Source organism: Gymnoscopelus microlampas (genome assembly GCF_963454915.1).
Source record: "Gymnoscopelus microlampas genome assembly, chromosome: 8".
Classification (NCBI taxonomy): domain Eukaryota; kingdom Metazoa; phylum Chordata; class Actinopteri; order Myctophiformes; family Myctophidae; genus Gymnoscopelus; species Gymnoscopelus microlampas.
In genome coordinates this window covers 40,969,231-40,987,580 of record NC_139945.1, presented here as the reverse complement: position 1 = coordinate 40,987,580, position 18,350 = coordinate 40,969,231, and the positions used below count along the sequence as shown (strand labels likewise).

General features: G+C 40.0%; 1 protein-coding gene across 11 annotated transcripts; it reads right to left on the bottom strand.

Annotated features, from left to right (window-relative positions):
- Positions 1 to 118: 118 nt before the first annotated feature.
- picalmb (phosphatidylinositol binding clathrin assembly protein b) lies at positions 119 to 16,926 on the bottom strand. Of its 11 annotated transcripts, XM_084063667.1 has the most exons (23): positions 16,350 to 16,926; positions 12,018 to 12,160; positions 11,701 to 11,776; positions 11,483 to 11,585; positions 11,049 to 11,142; positions 9,683 to 9,794; positions 9,374 to 9,480; positions 9,192 to 9,233; positions 7,910 to 7,995; positions 7,638 to 7,761; positions 7,411 to 7,544; positions 6,669 to 6,769; positions 5,708 to 5,860; positions 5,140 to 5,223; positions 4,655 to 4,744; positions 3,896 to 4,006; positions 2,567 to 2,677; positions 2,003 to 2,033; positions 1,802 to 1,901; positions 1,564 to 1,623; positions 1,293 to 1,397; positions 798 to 903; positions 119 to 312 (listed from the first exon to the last, which is right to left on the bottom strand). In XM_084063667.1, the coding sequence occupies exons 1-22, from the start codon at positions 16,477 to 16,479 to the stop codon at positions 811 to 813; spliced, it is 2,190 nt and encodes a 729-aa protein (XP_083919793.1). In that variant the 5' UTR covers positions 16,480 to 16,926; the 3' UTR covers positions 119 to 312; positions 798 to 810. The 11 variants fall into 11 exon arrangements, with proteins under 11 accessions (XP_083919793.1, XP_083919794.1, XP_083919791.1 ...); XM_084063668.1 differs by lacking the exon at positions 5,140 to 5,223 and having other exon boundaries at positions 11,692 to 11,776; XM_084063665.1 differs by lacking the exon at positions 5,140 to 5,223 and having other exon boundaries at positions 798 to 893; positions 11,692 to 11,776.
- Between the last annotated feature and the right edge of the window lie 1,424 nt (positions 16,927 to 18,350).

Genomic DNA, 18,350 nt, shown 5'->3' with positions numbered 1-18,350 from the left:
ACAAATTACAGAATAATGGGTGTGAGTTATCTTCCAAACGTCATTTGGACATGGTTACCATGGTTTCTGACAGTCATTGCACCATAATGTTCTTGACATGTTTGTATTTGGTGTGTGTGTGTGTGTGTGTGTGTGTGTGTGTGTGTGTGTGTGTGTGTGTGTGTGTGTGTACAGTATGCGTGCGTGTGTGCGTGTGTGCGTGTGCGTGTGTGAGAGCATTTCTCTGAAGAGTTAAGACTGCAACGAGGACAACTCTTTGTTGCTAAGTGCTTCATCTTCTGAGACACCTCCTTCATTTTACATGAACTGCATCTGTAAGGAGGCAACAGGCAACATATGATCAGACCAAGCTTAACTGTTACATTCAAATGAGCGAAAATTGCAATGGCAAACAGCAAGCACTGATAATGATCTATTATTTATTCATTTTTTTAAGAGAGAAAATCCAACATCCCGAAGAGCAGCTATAGCTGCCAGCTGGCTGAATGAGTGAGGAATATCGCCCCATGGTTTTTGCAGTATGTGAAAAAACTATGAAAAATGTTGCATCTATATGGAGATACGAATACAGTGTCTTCAATGTTAACCACCAAGTTCAGACAATTTCGATTGCAACATAATGCAAAGTAATAGCATAGACAGAAAAACTGAAACAATACAAAGGTATCATTTTATCACATGAAGAGGACAAAAGGAAAAAAAGAAGATAAAAATGAAAAGCAGAAAAGGGGAGGGGTTTTAGCATTGTGCCCTTGCGGTGCATGCAGGTGCATCTGCAAGCAAAGAACATGCTGTACCTAAAGAGATGCTCTACAAGAAATCCTTGAGAGAGAGCTGTGCAAATGGGTCCTGTCCAGGGGCTCGGAGAGGACTCTGGCTGGAAGGACTAGAGGCTGCAGAGGGCTATTTCAGGGACATAGGAAGTAGGAGGGTTGGAGGATAAGTCAGAGAGAGAGTCTTTACAAAAGAGTTAAGAAGTGAGGAGATTAGTTTGGGAAATAGAATAATAAACAAATGATAGGTTAAAAACAAAGGAGTTGTGTGGAGTAGATAGGGAATCATAAGGAAAGGTGTTGACTGACAGATTTAAACTGTCTTCTGCAGAGAGGTAAGGGTAATCCTGTCGTCATCACTGGGGGAGTATATCCACACTCAAAACAGGGCTTAAAAATGCCCAACTATATGACACAATGTAATGGATACAAATACTGTAACCTCTCACTGCGACAAAGCACTGATAAATAAATATTGTCATTATCACACACCTAAACATGGTGGTGCCTGACACTCACCTGAGCACTGGACACAGAGCCAAATGGGTTGGGTGGCCTCATTACTGGCTGGTTGTACATCATACTGGGTGGGTTCATCAGCCCCATGGAGCCCATCTGTGGAGGCTGGAAAAGAAAGTAAGAGGATTGATTTATTAATTTAATTTAAGTGATACATCTTTCTGTAAAATGTTGAATTTGTGGCTTTAAGTCAGTAAGCGGTAGTAGTAGTAGCAAGTAACCATGACGATAGTGCCAGAGCATACAGACATATGGCCGTCATACTACTGACCATGCCGTATCCCATCATGCCCGTTGGCGTGGTAGCAGGAAACGTCATTACTGAAGACGGCTAGGACAACACAAATAGACTATTATGAATATATAACAGTACAATGTTGTTTAGAACAAAAACATTCACAAGTAAAGGATCAAAGTAAAAGAAATGAATTGGGAAAATTATGATGAGGGTATTGTTCTTTCACAGGAAGACAGCATGATCATTGAGGTACAAGGCTTGTGTGTATCACCATGGAAACAGGTGTCCAGGTTGTGGAAGGACCTGCCTTGGGCTGCCAGTTGGTTCCCCCAGTCATCCTCTTCTCCCCGGGCTGACTCCAGTGGATGTCACTATCATTTAAAACAGTTCATATTAGTACCTGCTTCTAACTGCTTCTGAACACCAAGCACAGTGCAAGGCAATGAAAAGCCTGTGTCCACCACTCACTTACTTTTTTGATGTGCCATTGCCAATGCCTAGATCTAAAAAAAAAAAAAAGAATAAAAGAATGAATTCAGATACAATTATTGCAATTTAGCTAAGGTAAAATATGGTGTTACGTTTATATGAACATATTGTCGCTGTCGGACAGACAGCTTGGATTTCTGTCATTTTTTTTTATCTTGTAAATGAAGGTGGTATTTTATAATTTGTCATTTGTTGCGATTTACAATTTTTGAACGGATTTTGAAAATGTTTGAAACTTTTCGCCTATAATGACATGCCCAAAAAAGAGACGCCCGGTTTAAAGGGATAAGTCTATTCGTGGGTTTTATAAATATTTAACGAATAAATGAAAAGTATTAACAAGAGCTTGTGACTAAATAATAACTACATTGGATCCATTGGAAACAGAGGTACATTTTTCCAATTCCAGAAAAGGAACTGTTTTGGACATACAAGGTTTCCACCCGACAGCGACGATATGCTGCCTGCTTTGACAGTATTTCCCCCCGAAAAACAACTTTATCTTCAAACATAGTTGCATGGCATGATAACACAGCATGATACTCACTGCCCACTAGGTTAGCCAGGGAGGAGTCAAGGTCATCTGACACTAGCTTCTCTGGCTGCAGATGAGAGGCCATCCCCAGGTTACAGCCAGCCATTGTGGGTTTTAGAATATCTAACAAGACAGATAAAATAAAATACATATAAAAACTGAATTCAGCCCTAGGTTAATCACTTAAGCCCTGTTTAAAATAAATAAATAAATAAAATAAAATAGAAATTTGACATTCCAAAAATAGGGATGCCAGGATTAATGTGGTTAACTCATTCACTGCCAAGAACTTAAAAAACGTAATTATTTCCAATTACCAATTCTGCCAAGAACGTAAAAAACGTCATTTTGAAAAAACGTTGATTTTATAAAGATCTCACCGCCCTTCATCTCTCGAAGTGATACATTTCATTGTAACACACCCGGATACGCAAATGACGTCAATCGAAGATTTCCGTTTCCGTCTGTCCCCTGTTTAAATCTTCCCCTTAAACACCATTATCTTGGCTTTGTTTTTCTCCGCCGTGGTACTTCAGACGCGCTGTTTAGAAACTGCTACTAATGGAAAATGGAATGTCACCCATTGAAAATGTGTTCTCTGGGACACTCACACACCTACCCCGTGTGTCTACAAACAGTTGGACACGCGATCATAAGGGATGTAGCAAGGTCTGTGGCGAGCTGAAATAGTAAGTGAACCGTCCGTTCACGTGACGATACATGGTGTGTTTACACAGGGCTGCAGGAAAGACTCCGAGCCGATCGGAATGTTTGTTATCTGGGCGGTGTGCACGTATAGCCTCTGTGTTTACAAACGATTGGACTTGCGATCATAATGAATATAATTTTTTTGTGACCTGTTGAAAGTAAAAAAAAATACTAAATTGCTGGCAGTGGGAAAACACAGCCAGAAATAAGGCTGGCAGTAAATGAGTTAACAATAAAGTCATATTGTGTAACATTCATTTTAGTAGACTTTTTAGGGACACCCTTGGTAGCTCTGTTGTCGTTACAGCGTCTGTTTATCGCCCGTTAGAATTCCCAGCGATTCCCAGAATTCCGTTACAATACACAGAAGTACAAAATACAGAAGTACTGCTCCAAAACTAATACTGCAGGGTCCTAGTGCTGAGGATATTTTGGAAAGCAACAACAACGTTGCCAGAATCGCTATGGATTAACTTGAAAAGACATAAATAAATAAATACATTCCTAGTACATTTCAGGTATGATTACTGAGAAAAATATACCAGTGAAAGATTATATAAAAAATTACTTATGTTTAATTGAAAAAGTCATCTTAAAAACGGTGACAAATGAAATACTGCTTGACCTTCTCACCATCTGAATTGAGGCTGTTACTGCCCGTGGCTTTGGTTCCAAATACGGACTCAAAGTCCACTTGGAGTCCTCCTGCTGTCTGCTGTGGAGGAGCCTGTCCTGTTGAGTATCCTTTTGAAAGAGATCAGAGAGCAGACAGTTCAAAACAGGTGCAGCTGCAGAGATGCAGGAGGCAAAATTACTCAAGATAAATGTACGGTTTGTCTTTGGATTCAGTGTTAGCCTGCTAGATGAGACAGCACAGTGCCTATGGCACACCAGATTACTACCTATCAGGTCTCTGAAACAACCCATTTTAACCACTTAAACCCTATACACTATATACAAATCTCGTTGCCGAAAATAGCTTATCTACATGCCCACAACACAACGCAACGCGTTCTGAGCTTGTAGACCTGCCCTTATTGCGAATGTTTGCCTCAGACTAGTGGCGCTAGGGTTCATCTGGTTAAAGGACAAGGCTACAATAATTCGATTTTATTTCGCTGTTATTGTCAAAATAGCCTATGAAAAGATCAAAACCTACAATGCATTCCTCCTACTAACAAGTATGATCCATCTAGCCAACAACCAGATATACCTCATATCCATAAGTCATAGGACTCCATTGTTGTAAAAAAAAATGCCTTTTTGTCACCATTCAATTAAATATATATATATATAATTAAGCACTGCATACCACAGTATATAAATATAGAACTGTGGTAGTTGCAATGTAGTACTGCATGTGTACACTAGAGGGAGCCTTAAGTACTCTACCTCTGAATAGACCTGCTACAGAGGGTTCAGTAGGATAGGGAGCCTGGTGTGGGAGATGCTGGGCAATGGACACTGGACCACAGAAGGAGTCTGACACGCCACAGGAAGCAGGAAGAGGAAGACAGAGAGAGAAACAGACCAAAGGCAAGGCCAAATGTCAATGCAAGGCCAGAGACAAGCGTGAAAGACAGAAATAGTAACAATGAAACAGGAAGAAAACGTCTAACAAACAATTCCATGAACTAACTGCATAAAACATAATTTTAAGGAAAATATTGTAAAATAGGATTGTAATGACCATATAGAATGGAGATCAGGAAGGATAGACATATATCAACATTTTGTACCCTATACAACTATACAACTGTATAGTAACTATACACCCCACTAACTGTATGACCCATTGATATTGCATAGGATCGGGTGTCTATGTTTGCCAGGGGGGTTCAGGAAACATAGGCTGAGATGGTGCACCATCCAAGTACCTGAGATGGAGTGCTCTATCCGCACTGTGCGTTTGTAATTGGTTGAAACAGATGAGTTTGGGTCAATAAATGGATTGTAACGATCTGGAGGATCAAACATAGCATTGGTGAAAGGAAAAACAGATTTAAACTTATACCTCTACATAACCTTTCTAAGCAACACAGCACCATATTATTAGCATAATAAGAAGAAAGACAAGAGCCAGGAGATACAACTTTAACGCGGATGAGTGTATAGCTTCTGCATAAGGGAAAGGGTAGTCTGGCTTCTATATTGGGGATTGGGGGGGTTGTTTTGGGGCTAAAACATTTGAATCATTTCAAGTTAATGAATTACAGAAATGGTGTATAATATAGAGATCGACAATGAAAGGTAGACGAATAAGACACGGCTTAAGCTTCTGCTAACACCACCTAGTTACACTGAAATTAAACAATTAACTAAGCAGGCAAGACAGACACATGCTTATAAGTGTTGTTATAAATGAGTGACGAGAGAGAGAGAGAGAGAGAGAAAGAGAGAGAGAGAGAGAGAGAGAGAGAGAGGAGAAACAAAATGAGTCATTACCACCAAACATTTCATGACCAGATGTCCTAGAGGAAAAGCTAACACCGTCTGAAGACACGACGGGTAAGTGAGCGGCATCGACAACAAGTTTTGAGAGGAAAGGGTTAAGGTTTGGCATGGAATCATCTCCAGCTTCAGTAGAGGTGAAAGGATCTAGGCAGGCAGAAGGAAAGAAAAGAACATGGTAGAAGAACAAGTGAACGTCATAGTTAGATGACGACAAGAGAGGGAGAGCATGCAGAACAGGTTGTGAACATCCTGTGACATGGACTACATTCAGAGGCCCTGGTGGTCAGCTGTGGTTGGCTGTGGCCTTAGAGCAGTGACTAGAGAGCCATATTTCAGTATTTTCTTCCAAAAACTATATTTCTGCAATCTTAGGTAGGAAATAATGGCAAATCATCTATGTAATTATATATATTTTCATAATCATAGTGGTTGAATAAGATCATGTATCATTGCATTGAGTGGGTTTTTAATTTAGATTGGATAGGTTTTAGTCTAGACAGTCGGAAGGGGCGCTCTTAGCGTAATTGGCTAGCTAGTTGTCAGGAAGGCAACTAACGAGCATTATTAATGACAACTTACTGACTGTAAATTTGTTTCAAATGCATTATATTAACATTAATGTATACATTAAGTATGATATGAAATAGACATAGAACATACTTTTCAACTCAAATGTTCTGCATATTATTTACCATTTACTAGCCCTAGTACTAAAATGCATTTTCCTCTTAAAATTATGAAATTTTACATAAATGTTTTGCCATAATTTGGTTCCTAAGATCATGGAAATGTATACTATATATATTTACTTCTAATTGAAGAAAACAGTGAAACGCAGACAGGGTCCTCTCGCTGCGGCTGACAGTCCTATGGATAGAGGTCTCTCATTGCTGGTCCACAGCCAAAAGTCCACAGCCAAACCATTCTCTGTGGCCACGAGGAGGCTCCTTACCTGCCCAGGCTGTTGCCACTGGAAGCCCAGTAGAGCCAGGCTGAATAGAAGGCTGGAAGGATGGCTGCAGGTCAAACAGGTCACTCTCCATCTTCAGAGCACTGCACAGAGAAAAGCAGACATCCCCAATAAGGGCCGTTCACACCAAGCACGATAACTATAACGACAATTATGTAGCATCCACACTAGTGAACGCACTGCGCAGTCCAGCTGTTTCAGAGGCAGAACCCACACAGGGAGAGAGAGCAGAGAGAGTGGTGTGGTATGTATGCAATAGGATACATGGATAATTTGATTCAGATTATGAATTATAAGGAGGCAAAATAGTTGTACCTGAGGTAATGCAAGCTAGCCAACCTGATAACGTTTAATATTCATAATAGTCTACTCATCTCCGTTAACAACAAAACGTTCTGATCGTGATTGAGACCGATTGCATCCCAAATGTTCTTCTGATGGATTTTGATTTGGCTGTCAATGTTTCTATCGTCCCTACGAAGTGATCCAAACAATATCATTTACAACTGGCATTGTTATAGTTGTGGTGTGGACTCAATCATCCACTTCAGTTAGAACGATTTTTAAAACATGTTAATAATTATTGTTCTCGTGCTTTGTGTGAACAGCGCTTTAGTGGTGCCATTTAAAAACAACAATATCCTATACAATGATGATGGCAAACATAGTAAAACAGGAACAGAACGTCACAATATAAAAATGCACTGAGAGATGCAAACTGTACCCATTGGAGCAGCTGGGTGTGGAGAACAGGTCAATGGCAGGTGCTGTGCTGATAGTCCCCCCGGTGGTGGACACTGGTGATGTATCCGTTGTAGCGAAAGAAGGCCTCTTGGAGAGTTCCTTCAACCTCTGTTCCTAAGCAGGGAAGCAGTCCCATTCAAACAAAACATGCTACAAATAAAATCACATTCCATTTCTTTCTTCACTTCTTTCAAGGAACATTGCTACCTTCAGAGCTTTGAGGCGGGCCTGCTCTTCTTCAAGTGCTGCCTGTTTCTCCCTCTCATCCACCTTGGTGAAAGACATTCCTGTGCTTGCCAGTGACGACACGGCATTAGAAAGAGTACTGGCCCTGAGGGTAAAAACACACAGGAATGCACTCTAAATACTGTACTGTACATGGACCGTTACAAACCATTATCAAGAGATCAAATATCATCCGCCTCTATTGACTGCTAGAGAGAAATTCATGCCAAAGAACAATTTAACGGCGAACCTACCTGCTGGCAGCTGTGGAATCTTTCACCTTTTTGCCCTCTAACGAGGCCAAGTGCTGTTCCAGAGCTTCTAAAAGGCTACTGGGAGCCTGTAATGATAGAAGACATACAATCAGCACGTTGTTGATACACAAACAATGTAAATACGTATGTACATAGAGACCATCTAAGACAGTGGAGGGCAACTAGGCTTTCTATAATATAACACACAAAAGCAGACAGCAATGTGGCAGCTTGTACACAGCCAATTTATATCTGTGATTGGGAAGTCTCCATTCAATTCTAGAGTAACAAAATCTGGTAAATATTTTTTGTTGTTGTCCCCAATAGGATGGCAAAACCTTGAATCATAAGTTGCCCACCACTGATTAATGACTGCATTCCAACTGAAAAGCTAGCCCTTTGGATGACTGAGAACATCAGAGTGAAATGATACGCCACGGCACTTTCAACCACCTGTACGGTGTTGAACTGACCAGGTCTAAGCACGATTGGGCAGCCATATTAGATGAGCTAAATTGGTGTATACCTCAGGTGACAACATTAGCATAATTTACCATAGAGAGTTTTTTTTCCTTCAACTGTTCATCACAATGTAGGAGACGGAGTCAGAAGCAGAGGCATGCAAAAGACAACACTAAAGCAAGTCACAGACACGGAAGTAGAGTGAGATGATAGTACTTACACAAACTGTGAACTAAAGTGGAAAGATAAGGGAAAATACAGAATATAAAGGTGGTGATAGTTAGAGATAGATTTATCCTAACCGCAGTCCTTGGGGGAAACAAATTTGTATGTTTCCCCAGCACAATATGTGCACTTAATGAATACTAGTTACTTCAGTTCTTGGTCAACATGTCAGTGGGCTGATATGCTGTAACTGGACTTTAAACATAGTCATACACTACCTGTATTACACACTTACAACATTTCACCTTTATTTACTGTACAAAGTAAAAGAAGACCTCTGTCGGACATGCGCTAGAAAAGGACATCATGCAAAGTGTCTTATCTTAAAGAACATTTGTGCAGGGTGGAGTACTATGTATATTGTTGGACAGAGTGACAGAGCTGATTTAAGACAGAGGACTTAGAGCTGAAGAAGAGAAGAACAACGTGAAAGGCAAATAAGGCAAAAGGACTGGGCAGTGTTATAAAGAAAGAAAGATAGAAAGAACGAAAAAGATTTCTGTGCCAAGTGCTTGATCAGAGTTTAAATTAAAGTGTACTTGTAAGTGTACTTGCTGGGATCCTTCTCAATCCCAGTTGTTGTGTAAGTGCTCACCTGAGAGAGGTCTGGAATGTCTCCTCGATCAATCCCCACCTGCTGTAAGGCAAAAATGGAAACCAAGTCAACATAAGTACCTCTGGTCATACAGTACTGTGCGTACGTACAGCAATGCGTACGCCAGCCTCGGAAATTAATCCTATAATGAGGATACAACATAAATCATAAACACAAATTACCTCTGCTACTTTAAGGAATTCTGAGATCCGCGTCATTCGCGTGAGGAATTTCTTGTAGATGTCCAGTCCCTCTTTACACTGGATTTTCTTCATGTCGAAGTATTTTTCTGATGTGGGTTTGAAATAGATTATATTCGATTTACCAAACTGAGACACTGAGAAACTAAGCCTTGGAAGATTAATTCCAAACATATTCTAAATATGCACATATTCCTCTACTACAAGTAATGTGTCATTGTCATTCTAGCTTCTGCAATGAAAAAACTATTCTACTGACACAAGAAATAAATAATAATAAAAAAGTTTTACCGAGAAGGTTAATAATGCCTTCATTATAGGCAGCAAAGAGCCTGATGGAATCTTTGAAGAGCAGCATGAAGGCAGCATTGATGACTCCATTAGTGAGCTCATTGGCATTGACCTGTAGGAAACAGTCACAAAACTTTACATAAAGGCCCAGCATTCTCTTCCCATCAATAGGTACAGTATGTTGGCTAAAGGTGACCACACACTCTACAATAGTGTCCGTGTTAGTGTAATGAGTCATCCCAGACGAACATTGTAGCAATCAGGCAGGGACATCCACACCAAGAATGTTAGCTATAAAGACAACTATAATGGTAATCGGCACAGACCAAGGCTGGCACACGAAGAGAAAGAGAGAGAAAAAAGACAAGTCTGCAGTCTTTAAATGACGTTTTACTGCATACATTATCTTATATTAAAAATAAAAATAATCGATATATTTTAATGGTTTGAAATATGTTTTTGAATGGAATATTTTAACATAATTTTTGGCAAATTTTGATGGCCCTAGCACACGACCACGTTTAATTTTGTCATGTACAGTTTGTAAGTTTGTAAAACAGTTTGTAGAAGTGAGATCAAAATGCCATGTAAATTCAGATGGATTTTGATTGGCTGGCAGTGTTTATATCATTCATTACAATTCTCTGAAAGTGATCCCAACAATATTGTTCTCGCCACTGTGGTGAAGAACGTGGATGACTCCACCATCCACTTGATACATGTATAGCTATCTTCTTAGTTATCGTTCTTGGTGTGGACGGCCCTTAAAAGTGAAAAAAAAACTGTAATTCAATGTGACAGGGTCAAGCCTTCTGCGAGCCGATCCACAGCGGAATAGGCTACGGCGGGGCAGTGTCTGAAATTTTGGCAAGAATGTTATACTGTAACAGATCAAGGTCACTATCAGACTGTTAAATGACAGTGAAAATGAATGTGCAATAACTCTTTGTACTCTGCACAATGAACTTTCTTTGACTGATATTCTTGCTCAATGTAAAACAATGCCTCAGTATATGTCGGCTGATGCAGGTTGTAGTTCCGTCACACAATGCAACAGATGGAGTCAATTCAAGTTATAAAGTCTGACCAGGTGTATAATCACAATTCTCGTTTTTCAAGTCGCACAGTGTGACATGTAATGATCGTATAAGATGGCTAAAATCGTATATCTTATCCACACGGTTCCCATTTTGCTCTCTCTTAAGACTAAGGCATCTACTTAATACCACCACCACCACCAATTATGATGTACAGTAAGAGCAAAATGGTCACCATGCTATGATCAAAGCATCTTATCAGAATGAATACAGTCTGCGCACCCCAGACAAGAACAGCATGGCTATGGGTGGCATCACCTTAAACTCACATTGAAATCGAGGAGGGCGTCCATCTGGTTCTGAATAATGGGGATCGTCTTCAGAAGCTTTTCTGTATTCATGGTTCTCATCACACCGTCCACCCTGTCCGGACACATGGGGTGTCAGAGCACAAGAAAAAAGAATGAGAGAAAACATAATGACACAGAAAGACTTTGCCCTTCATTGCTTTCACATTATGCTCTTGAAATGATTAAAATAAATATAGATGAAACTATGACATACTAAGTGGTATGTATTGTTTCTGTTTGTATTAACCTTTTACCTCTAAATATATTCCACCTTTTCTAAGCAGACAGTTTCCAAGGGCTGATAATGTTTTAGCTTCACAAAGAAACGAGTGAGAGATACTGTAGTAAAAATGTAAAACGAAATCTGGATGATTACAGTTCAGTATGTTCAGCATTAGGGTTTAGATCCTTACCCTCGCTTTACTTTAGTGAAGTCAAAGGCAACCTGTCTGTATGAAACAGCTTTCTCATTCAGATATCGACTATACCTCCGGATAAATGTGGACATGTCATACCCTAGGAAAGAAATAGTCATCAACAATTGACTTCATTATGTTCACCTTAAAAAGGTTCAGGAATGTAATGCAATTTAGAATATGAATAAATTAGCCAAAATCATTACCATCATTACCTTGCAACCCACTTTTGTCTAAAAAGTTGCTGAGGTTGAATAGCGTATTCCTTGAAGCCAAGTACTGGACAAAACGCTGTAGTAAAGAGAAGACATTTCATAATGTGCCATCATTATTTTTTAAATTCCAAGTCAGTCGCGCACGCACGCACGCACGCACGCACGCACACACGCACACACACACACACACACACACACACACACACACACACACACACACACACACACACACACACACACACGTCAAAGTCAAAGTAGTCGATTATGGTGTACACTGTGTATAATCTCATCATATACTCCATAATAGAGCAGCTCACCTCATTGCCATAGACCATTAGGTGATGTGTGGTGATAAGAGACTTAAAAACCACCACCCAACTGGTGTTGGTGGTCCTCTCAAACAGTGAGTCAGCCAGCTGCGGAATGTTCACGTTCATCTCATTGGTGCAATGGATTAAATCTGAGAGGAAACAGAATGGTTGGTGTTACAATATGTGAATTGAACCAGATCGACCTACAGGTTGCTTTAACTAGCACATTAGCAGCAATTTAGCATTAGCACTACCTTGTCAAAAACAATGTGTTTAAGTTAACAGGAGGGCTCTGGCAGGCACACTGCCCTGTGTGGGCATACAACTATTGACACTAAATGAACCCAAAGATATGACAACTGATCTCTCTGTGGGAGACACTTCACAATCACATGTACCCTTAAGCTAGGCACATAATCATCACCTGCTCCACTACACAAATCTGGACCACTGCCAAAATAACTGAACTCATCTGAACTGCATTGCATTTTATAGAAGAGATCACACGCACAATAGGATGTGCCTTGCATTAGACTCATTAGACTCAAAAACGATATGCTTAAGAATTTGCACTTTTATTCATATTGTAAAATATTCATTAATTTTGTATTGTAACTTGAGCTAGGTCTGTGATTATCTCTAAATAAACAAGTAGCTAAATAGTCTATAGTAAGCACACACTGCTTAGCTTTGCCACACTGAATTCAAAATAGCATTTTAATCACTAATTGCAACATGGTTATTAACAATCAACCAGACACCACGTTGAGTGGTGTAGAGGCTGTATAGCTAACTACAGCTGTTCTCATTATTGGATGTCCAGAATGCTGGATACTTACAGTATTTTAAATGTTATATTTTAAACACATTCAAACATGATATACTGTAAGTGGTAGCCAATGGTATTGTTATCTGCAAGAATATTTTTGACCCTAGCAAAAAAAAAAAAAATCATGCTAGGCTTAGCATCATCAAATAAAATGGAAACATGTGTCATTAAATTCTAGTAATTGGAAAAGAAAGACCATTGCAATATTTTTTGTTTAATTCAACTGCAATTAATAAAGCAAAAAGAATTGCCTGCATCATGGTCATGTTCAGTCTGAATTTTCAAAATAACTTATGTGCACTAAGGGAAAGACGGAATTCTTAGTTATTTTTTAATGACGCCAATATGATTGTGTTAAGGCTGTTTTCCTAGCCTAGATCAGCGAGAACCTTTCAGTTCCCAATGCACCTCAGCATCAGGTTAGCAAAAATAGCTTAATGATGAACAGGCTTACCTGATGCTTTGCTATGACTCAAACCTTAATGGACACTTCAGCCAGTTTGCCACACTGTACTAAACTTTATATATTTGTTGTTCTGACACACCATGCTGAAACCTTTTAGTAAAAAGATCCGGTTAAAGGTATGAGATCTTATCCAAGTCTGCTCATGGAAAGCATACAAAGACAGAGCACAGAACCATCATCTAAGAGTTTAAGAGAGCAATGTAATTAAGAATATACAGTGCAATTTCAGGACTGGAGCAACAACAGAATGTAAAACCACTGTAGAGGAGGAAATTGATACAGAGCAGCACATTTCTTGGTAAAGTTGTCTGTCTCCGTTTCAGATCACGGCTGTTACACTGTACACTGACATTCATGGTAGGGCATTAACATTACCCAATACCCACGCATGTTTTGTATCAGCTCTTCATACAGCTGCATGAGGGCACTCAAATGTGTGCATATGTTCATCCTGGTGTTGTTGAGTGATGCCAGTCAGAGCAGCCTGGCCATGGGTGCAAGTGCTCCTGCCATTCAGAGCAGTGATCAGACTGACAGTGTAATTTGGCCTGCCTTTCTGCCCTATATTTGACTGTTTTCAAAGGAGGGGGGTTTCTAAGTAGGACAGGATAACCTTCCAGAGAAGCAGCAGTTAGCATGGCTGGCTGAATTACTCAAGAGAAGATAGTGAGATGAGATGAGAGGAAGCAGGGAAACATGGGGGAAGGGTAACCAGTGCCATGTTGTAAGCAGCCTCCTAAATATTCACTTCAGCCTGGGTTGCAAGTTGCAAACTCACATTTATTAATTACACACAACTGCATCCTTCTTGTATCCATGGTAGGTAGTATGGTGGTGACACAAATGTTGCTGATTTGCATACTGAACAGGTGATGTCTGAGTGAACAACTGTTACTGAAAGATGCTCTATTTGTATAGTGAAAGGCAATATTACTATATTATAAGCACTATACCTATGCAACACTTGGTGTTAAAGTGAAAAAAACGTTTTCAACTGAACATAAATTAGGCTTTTAGGCTGTTCTGACAGTGACGCCAGCCGCCAGGAAGCCTCCTTTACGTATTGCAGACTGTGTGGACAAGGAGTAGTCGAATTGGCTTGTAGACTCGGCTGAGAACAGGCGAGTCTCAGCCACACTGGAGGGTTGGCTGGGTTTGATTCAGCCAATGGACTTCCACACTGTTTGCCAAGTGTCAACTCACTCATCCTGTAGATTAGAATATGTGAATGACCAACAGGTGTGAGACTACAGGCTAGCCACTGTAGGTCAAAACTTTCACCTTGTGACCATCAATGAAGAACTTCCTATTCCTTGTTTCTTCCACAAGACAATGTATCATTATGATGTTATATGTTAATATTTTAGAAGCTGTAGCTGAATGCATTGTTTTTTAAGATATTTTACACTGTTGGAGATCACATTAGCAGTATAAAGAGTTTAGCAGTGAGGAATTCAGTGTTGAATGTCTAAGTGCAGTAACCAGGAAGAGTCTTTCTGACTATAATGACACATTAATTAAAACTTGAAGTGGTATAATGTATTTATAGTAGTCTGGTTGCCTTGAGTAGAGAGGAAGACATCCTTTTGTCAGCCACCTGGCTAGACTAGACAGGGTCCTCTGCCAATACACACAGGTTCTTGCTGCAAAAACAGAAAACCCTTTCACAGGCTGCAAGCGAAAATACCTTGGTCCTTCCCTTTTAGGTAGCATCTGAGCTTTGTTTCTAGTTTCTACATTATTCCTAATGTCACAATATTGCTCAAAACAAACAGAACAATAACAATATTATTATAGTTTTATCTCCTGGCTACATGATTCTAGATCAGTGATTCTCAAAGTGGGGTCCAGGGACTCTCAAGGTCCTTGATGGGGTTCTAAATTGACCTTTACAAGTCTGCAACTCTGACAGTATACAAATGGAACCAAATTGACCCACTCCATTTATATACTGTCAGGTTTAAGGGGGGGTCCTTGAAATGTCAAAGTTTGAGAACCACTGTTCTAAATTCATGCTTAAAACACATCTGTATCTGGTGATGTCAAGTGTCTGACATACAGTATGGCTCCTGCACCTGACTGGCTGCAGGTGTATAATGGGATGCGTGTGTATACACAACTGAGCAATGGAATTAGTAACTTTGAAATCTAGGCCTGTATATATGGAGCGACTTGACTACTCTGCTTGGCGTCCAAATTGGGTTATTCGTGTCAGGGTCTTCAACAGGGGGTCCAGGACCACTAGGAGGAGGTCCTCAAGAGTTACCACAGGGGAGCCGCCAAATCTTTATGTGATAGGATTGAACCCTAGCATCCCTATTCTGAGGCGAACTTTGACAAAAAAAAATAGCCAATCTACAAGCTCATTGTGAGCTTATAGATCGGCTATTTTTGGCAAAGAGGTTTAGTGCAGTTTCGAGGGTTTACATGGTTAAATGTCTGAAAATACACATTAACATGAATCCAACATACACTGTCAAACAAGTCTATGAATAATATATCTATGAAAGATATGAAAAAGTTTAATCTGCAACACAATATGTAGTAGTGGGGGTCCCTGCTTCATCTCTCTCTCAGCTAAGGGGTCCTTGGCCTGAAAAACCTTGAAGACCCCTGGTTTACATATTGACTAAAATACCATCCTCCAGTTACTAGCCAGCCTATGATAGAAGTTCCAAGGAGATATAGTAGCCTATATTAAAAAAAAAGACAATAAAGTCAGCTGTACGGAATGAATAACCATGAAGCTAAAGTAGGCTATACCATTGATGATGATGAAGACTTATTTACTGTAGTCTAAATGATATGAAGCCGTTGTTATGCTTGTAGGTTACAGGCCAATATCTATATGCTATGCTATCCGTATTTATGTTGGTATGTGGCGGTATCTGTGATTTACACAGGCTGTTTGACAGGAACCAGCTAGCATAGCTGATCCTGAGGCTTTGAGGCCTTGCATCACCACCGCAACAACTCAGTGGATACTACATACACATTGTATGTTGTATGATGACACATCGCGTTGTTTATGAGAGATACTCACAATCCAAATGTTTCTTTTTCGGCCCCATAATCTCATGAGTGGTGGCCTTGCATACTGTTTTGGACACGGCGGATCCCGTCACACTGTGCTGGGCTGCAGTTATCCTGTCCGTGATGCTTTGCCCCGACATCTTCCTTTATTGATGCGACCAAGAATCAGGAAAATCCTCAATACTTGTTCAAAATGAATTGAAAAAAAAAAATGAATTAAAATAAAATAAAAAAACACCTCCGAAACAGGCCCCCTTCCTTCCCACCTTTGTGGATAATAAAAGTAAAACCTATAGGCAATACAAAACGAGGACCAGGGGAGGGCGGAATAAAGAAAAACGATATAAGAAAAATGGTAATGTAGCCTTGATCGCCACCTCGCCTGCTCCTCCGTCAATTAAAAGTACGCCTCTGATTTAATTAAATTAGATTTGATCAAGCTGTGGCAGTAGATGTGGATCAAAGTCCACTCGCTGACTCATTCGCCCCGGTGTCCCTGTCTATCTCTCATCCCGATCTCCACACGCTAGCTCCCAGTGTCTCTGCTGCCGAGTATCGCCAGTCGCCGCTACTGTGTGTGTTGGGTTTAAAGGACTAGAAGCATTCAGGGAAATGGCGGGCCTGTTCTGTTCTGTTCACAGAAAGGTTAGAGTATGGGTGACGTTACAGACCGTCAAGCACATCTTCAATCACATATAATATTACTATGATATTCAGTGTATCTCTACTGTTAAGGGGAGACCTTGAAATATAAGTTTGAGAACCATTGTAGACAACAACACAATGGTCCTCAAAGTTATAGGCTACATTTCTCAAGGTCTCCCCTTAGCCCTGACAGTATATACAAATGGAACCAAATCATTTGGTTCAATTTAGACCCCCCTAAAGCAGTGGTTCTGAATTTTCAGACCATGACTCCCCAAAATAATAATATTTGAACTTGCAAAAAAAAGTCCTTACATTATCACTTCACTGTCATATGGGGACCCCCCAAAAATCATTTGGGGAACCCCTGGGAGTCCCAACCCACAGGTTGAGAACCACTGACTTTACAGACCCTCAAGCAGATCTTCAATTACACATATTACTAATATTCTGTGTGTGTCTACAACGACTGACTAAGACCATGGTGGAAAATGCACTGTGACCACTCAAAACAACTTTAAAGTTGTGATTTAATTTAATATATAAATTAATTAATTGAGTAATGTAATTCTATTAGAGTTACTTAGCATGTCGTGTTTCTACTGAAACATTTTCTTGGAAGAAAAGGAGGGAGCAATGTTTAGGGAATAAATTAAGTTACCCTGGCTCCATGACATTTATTTCGTAGAATGCAAATGTATGTGAAATTTCAGTGTCAATTTCTTCTTAAACGTAATGAAAATAAAGTAAGCCTTGTCGTAGCCTATATTTTAAAAGATCTGTTGAAAAAAAATATATAGTGTAACTGTAATATGAACTGTGAGGTGCCCCACACAGCTACTACCCCTATTGATCTGACATGGTGTCTCCCAAACACACATAAATCTACCCAAAGCATTCCCAGTGGGAAATAATAACAATAATAGGACAATAACAAACATAGATGCTCCTGGAGGCCTGCATGGGAGATCCCACAGGCTGCCACGCACACAGTTTCCCCACCAAGGGGTTTCTGTTGAGGGTCTGGCAAGTGGACCAAAGTGCAGAACCCTGGAATGGATCAGGATTCCAGACAGGCAGACAGAGAGAGACAGACAGATGGGCCGAGAGAACAGGCACCCCGATGGGCAGACTGTAAATTAATTGGCAAACTAGGTTGGTATGCAACTGATGAACTGCAAATTATTTTATTCACAATAGTAATGTAAATTAGTCTGATTATATTAGCGATACAATCTTACAAACTACCAGTCTGCGGGGCACTTAAATAGGCTTGTATACGTCATTCTTCTGTTACGTGTGAACTGTGTATGACTCCTTATACTTTGTAAGATAGTTACATCTTATTGCTACTATTACTTTCCAT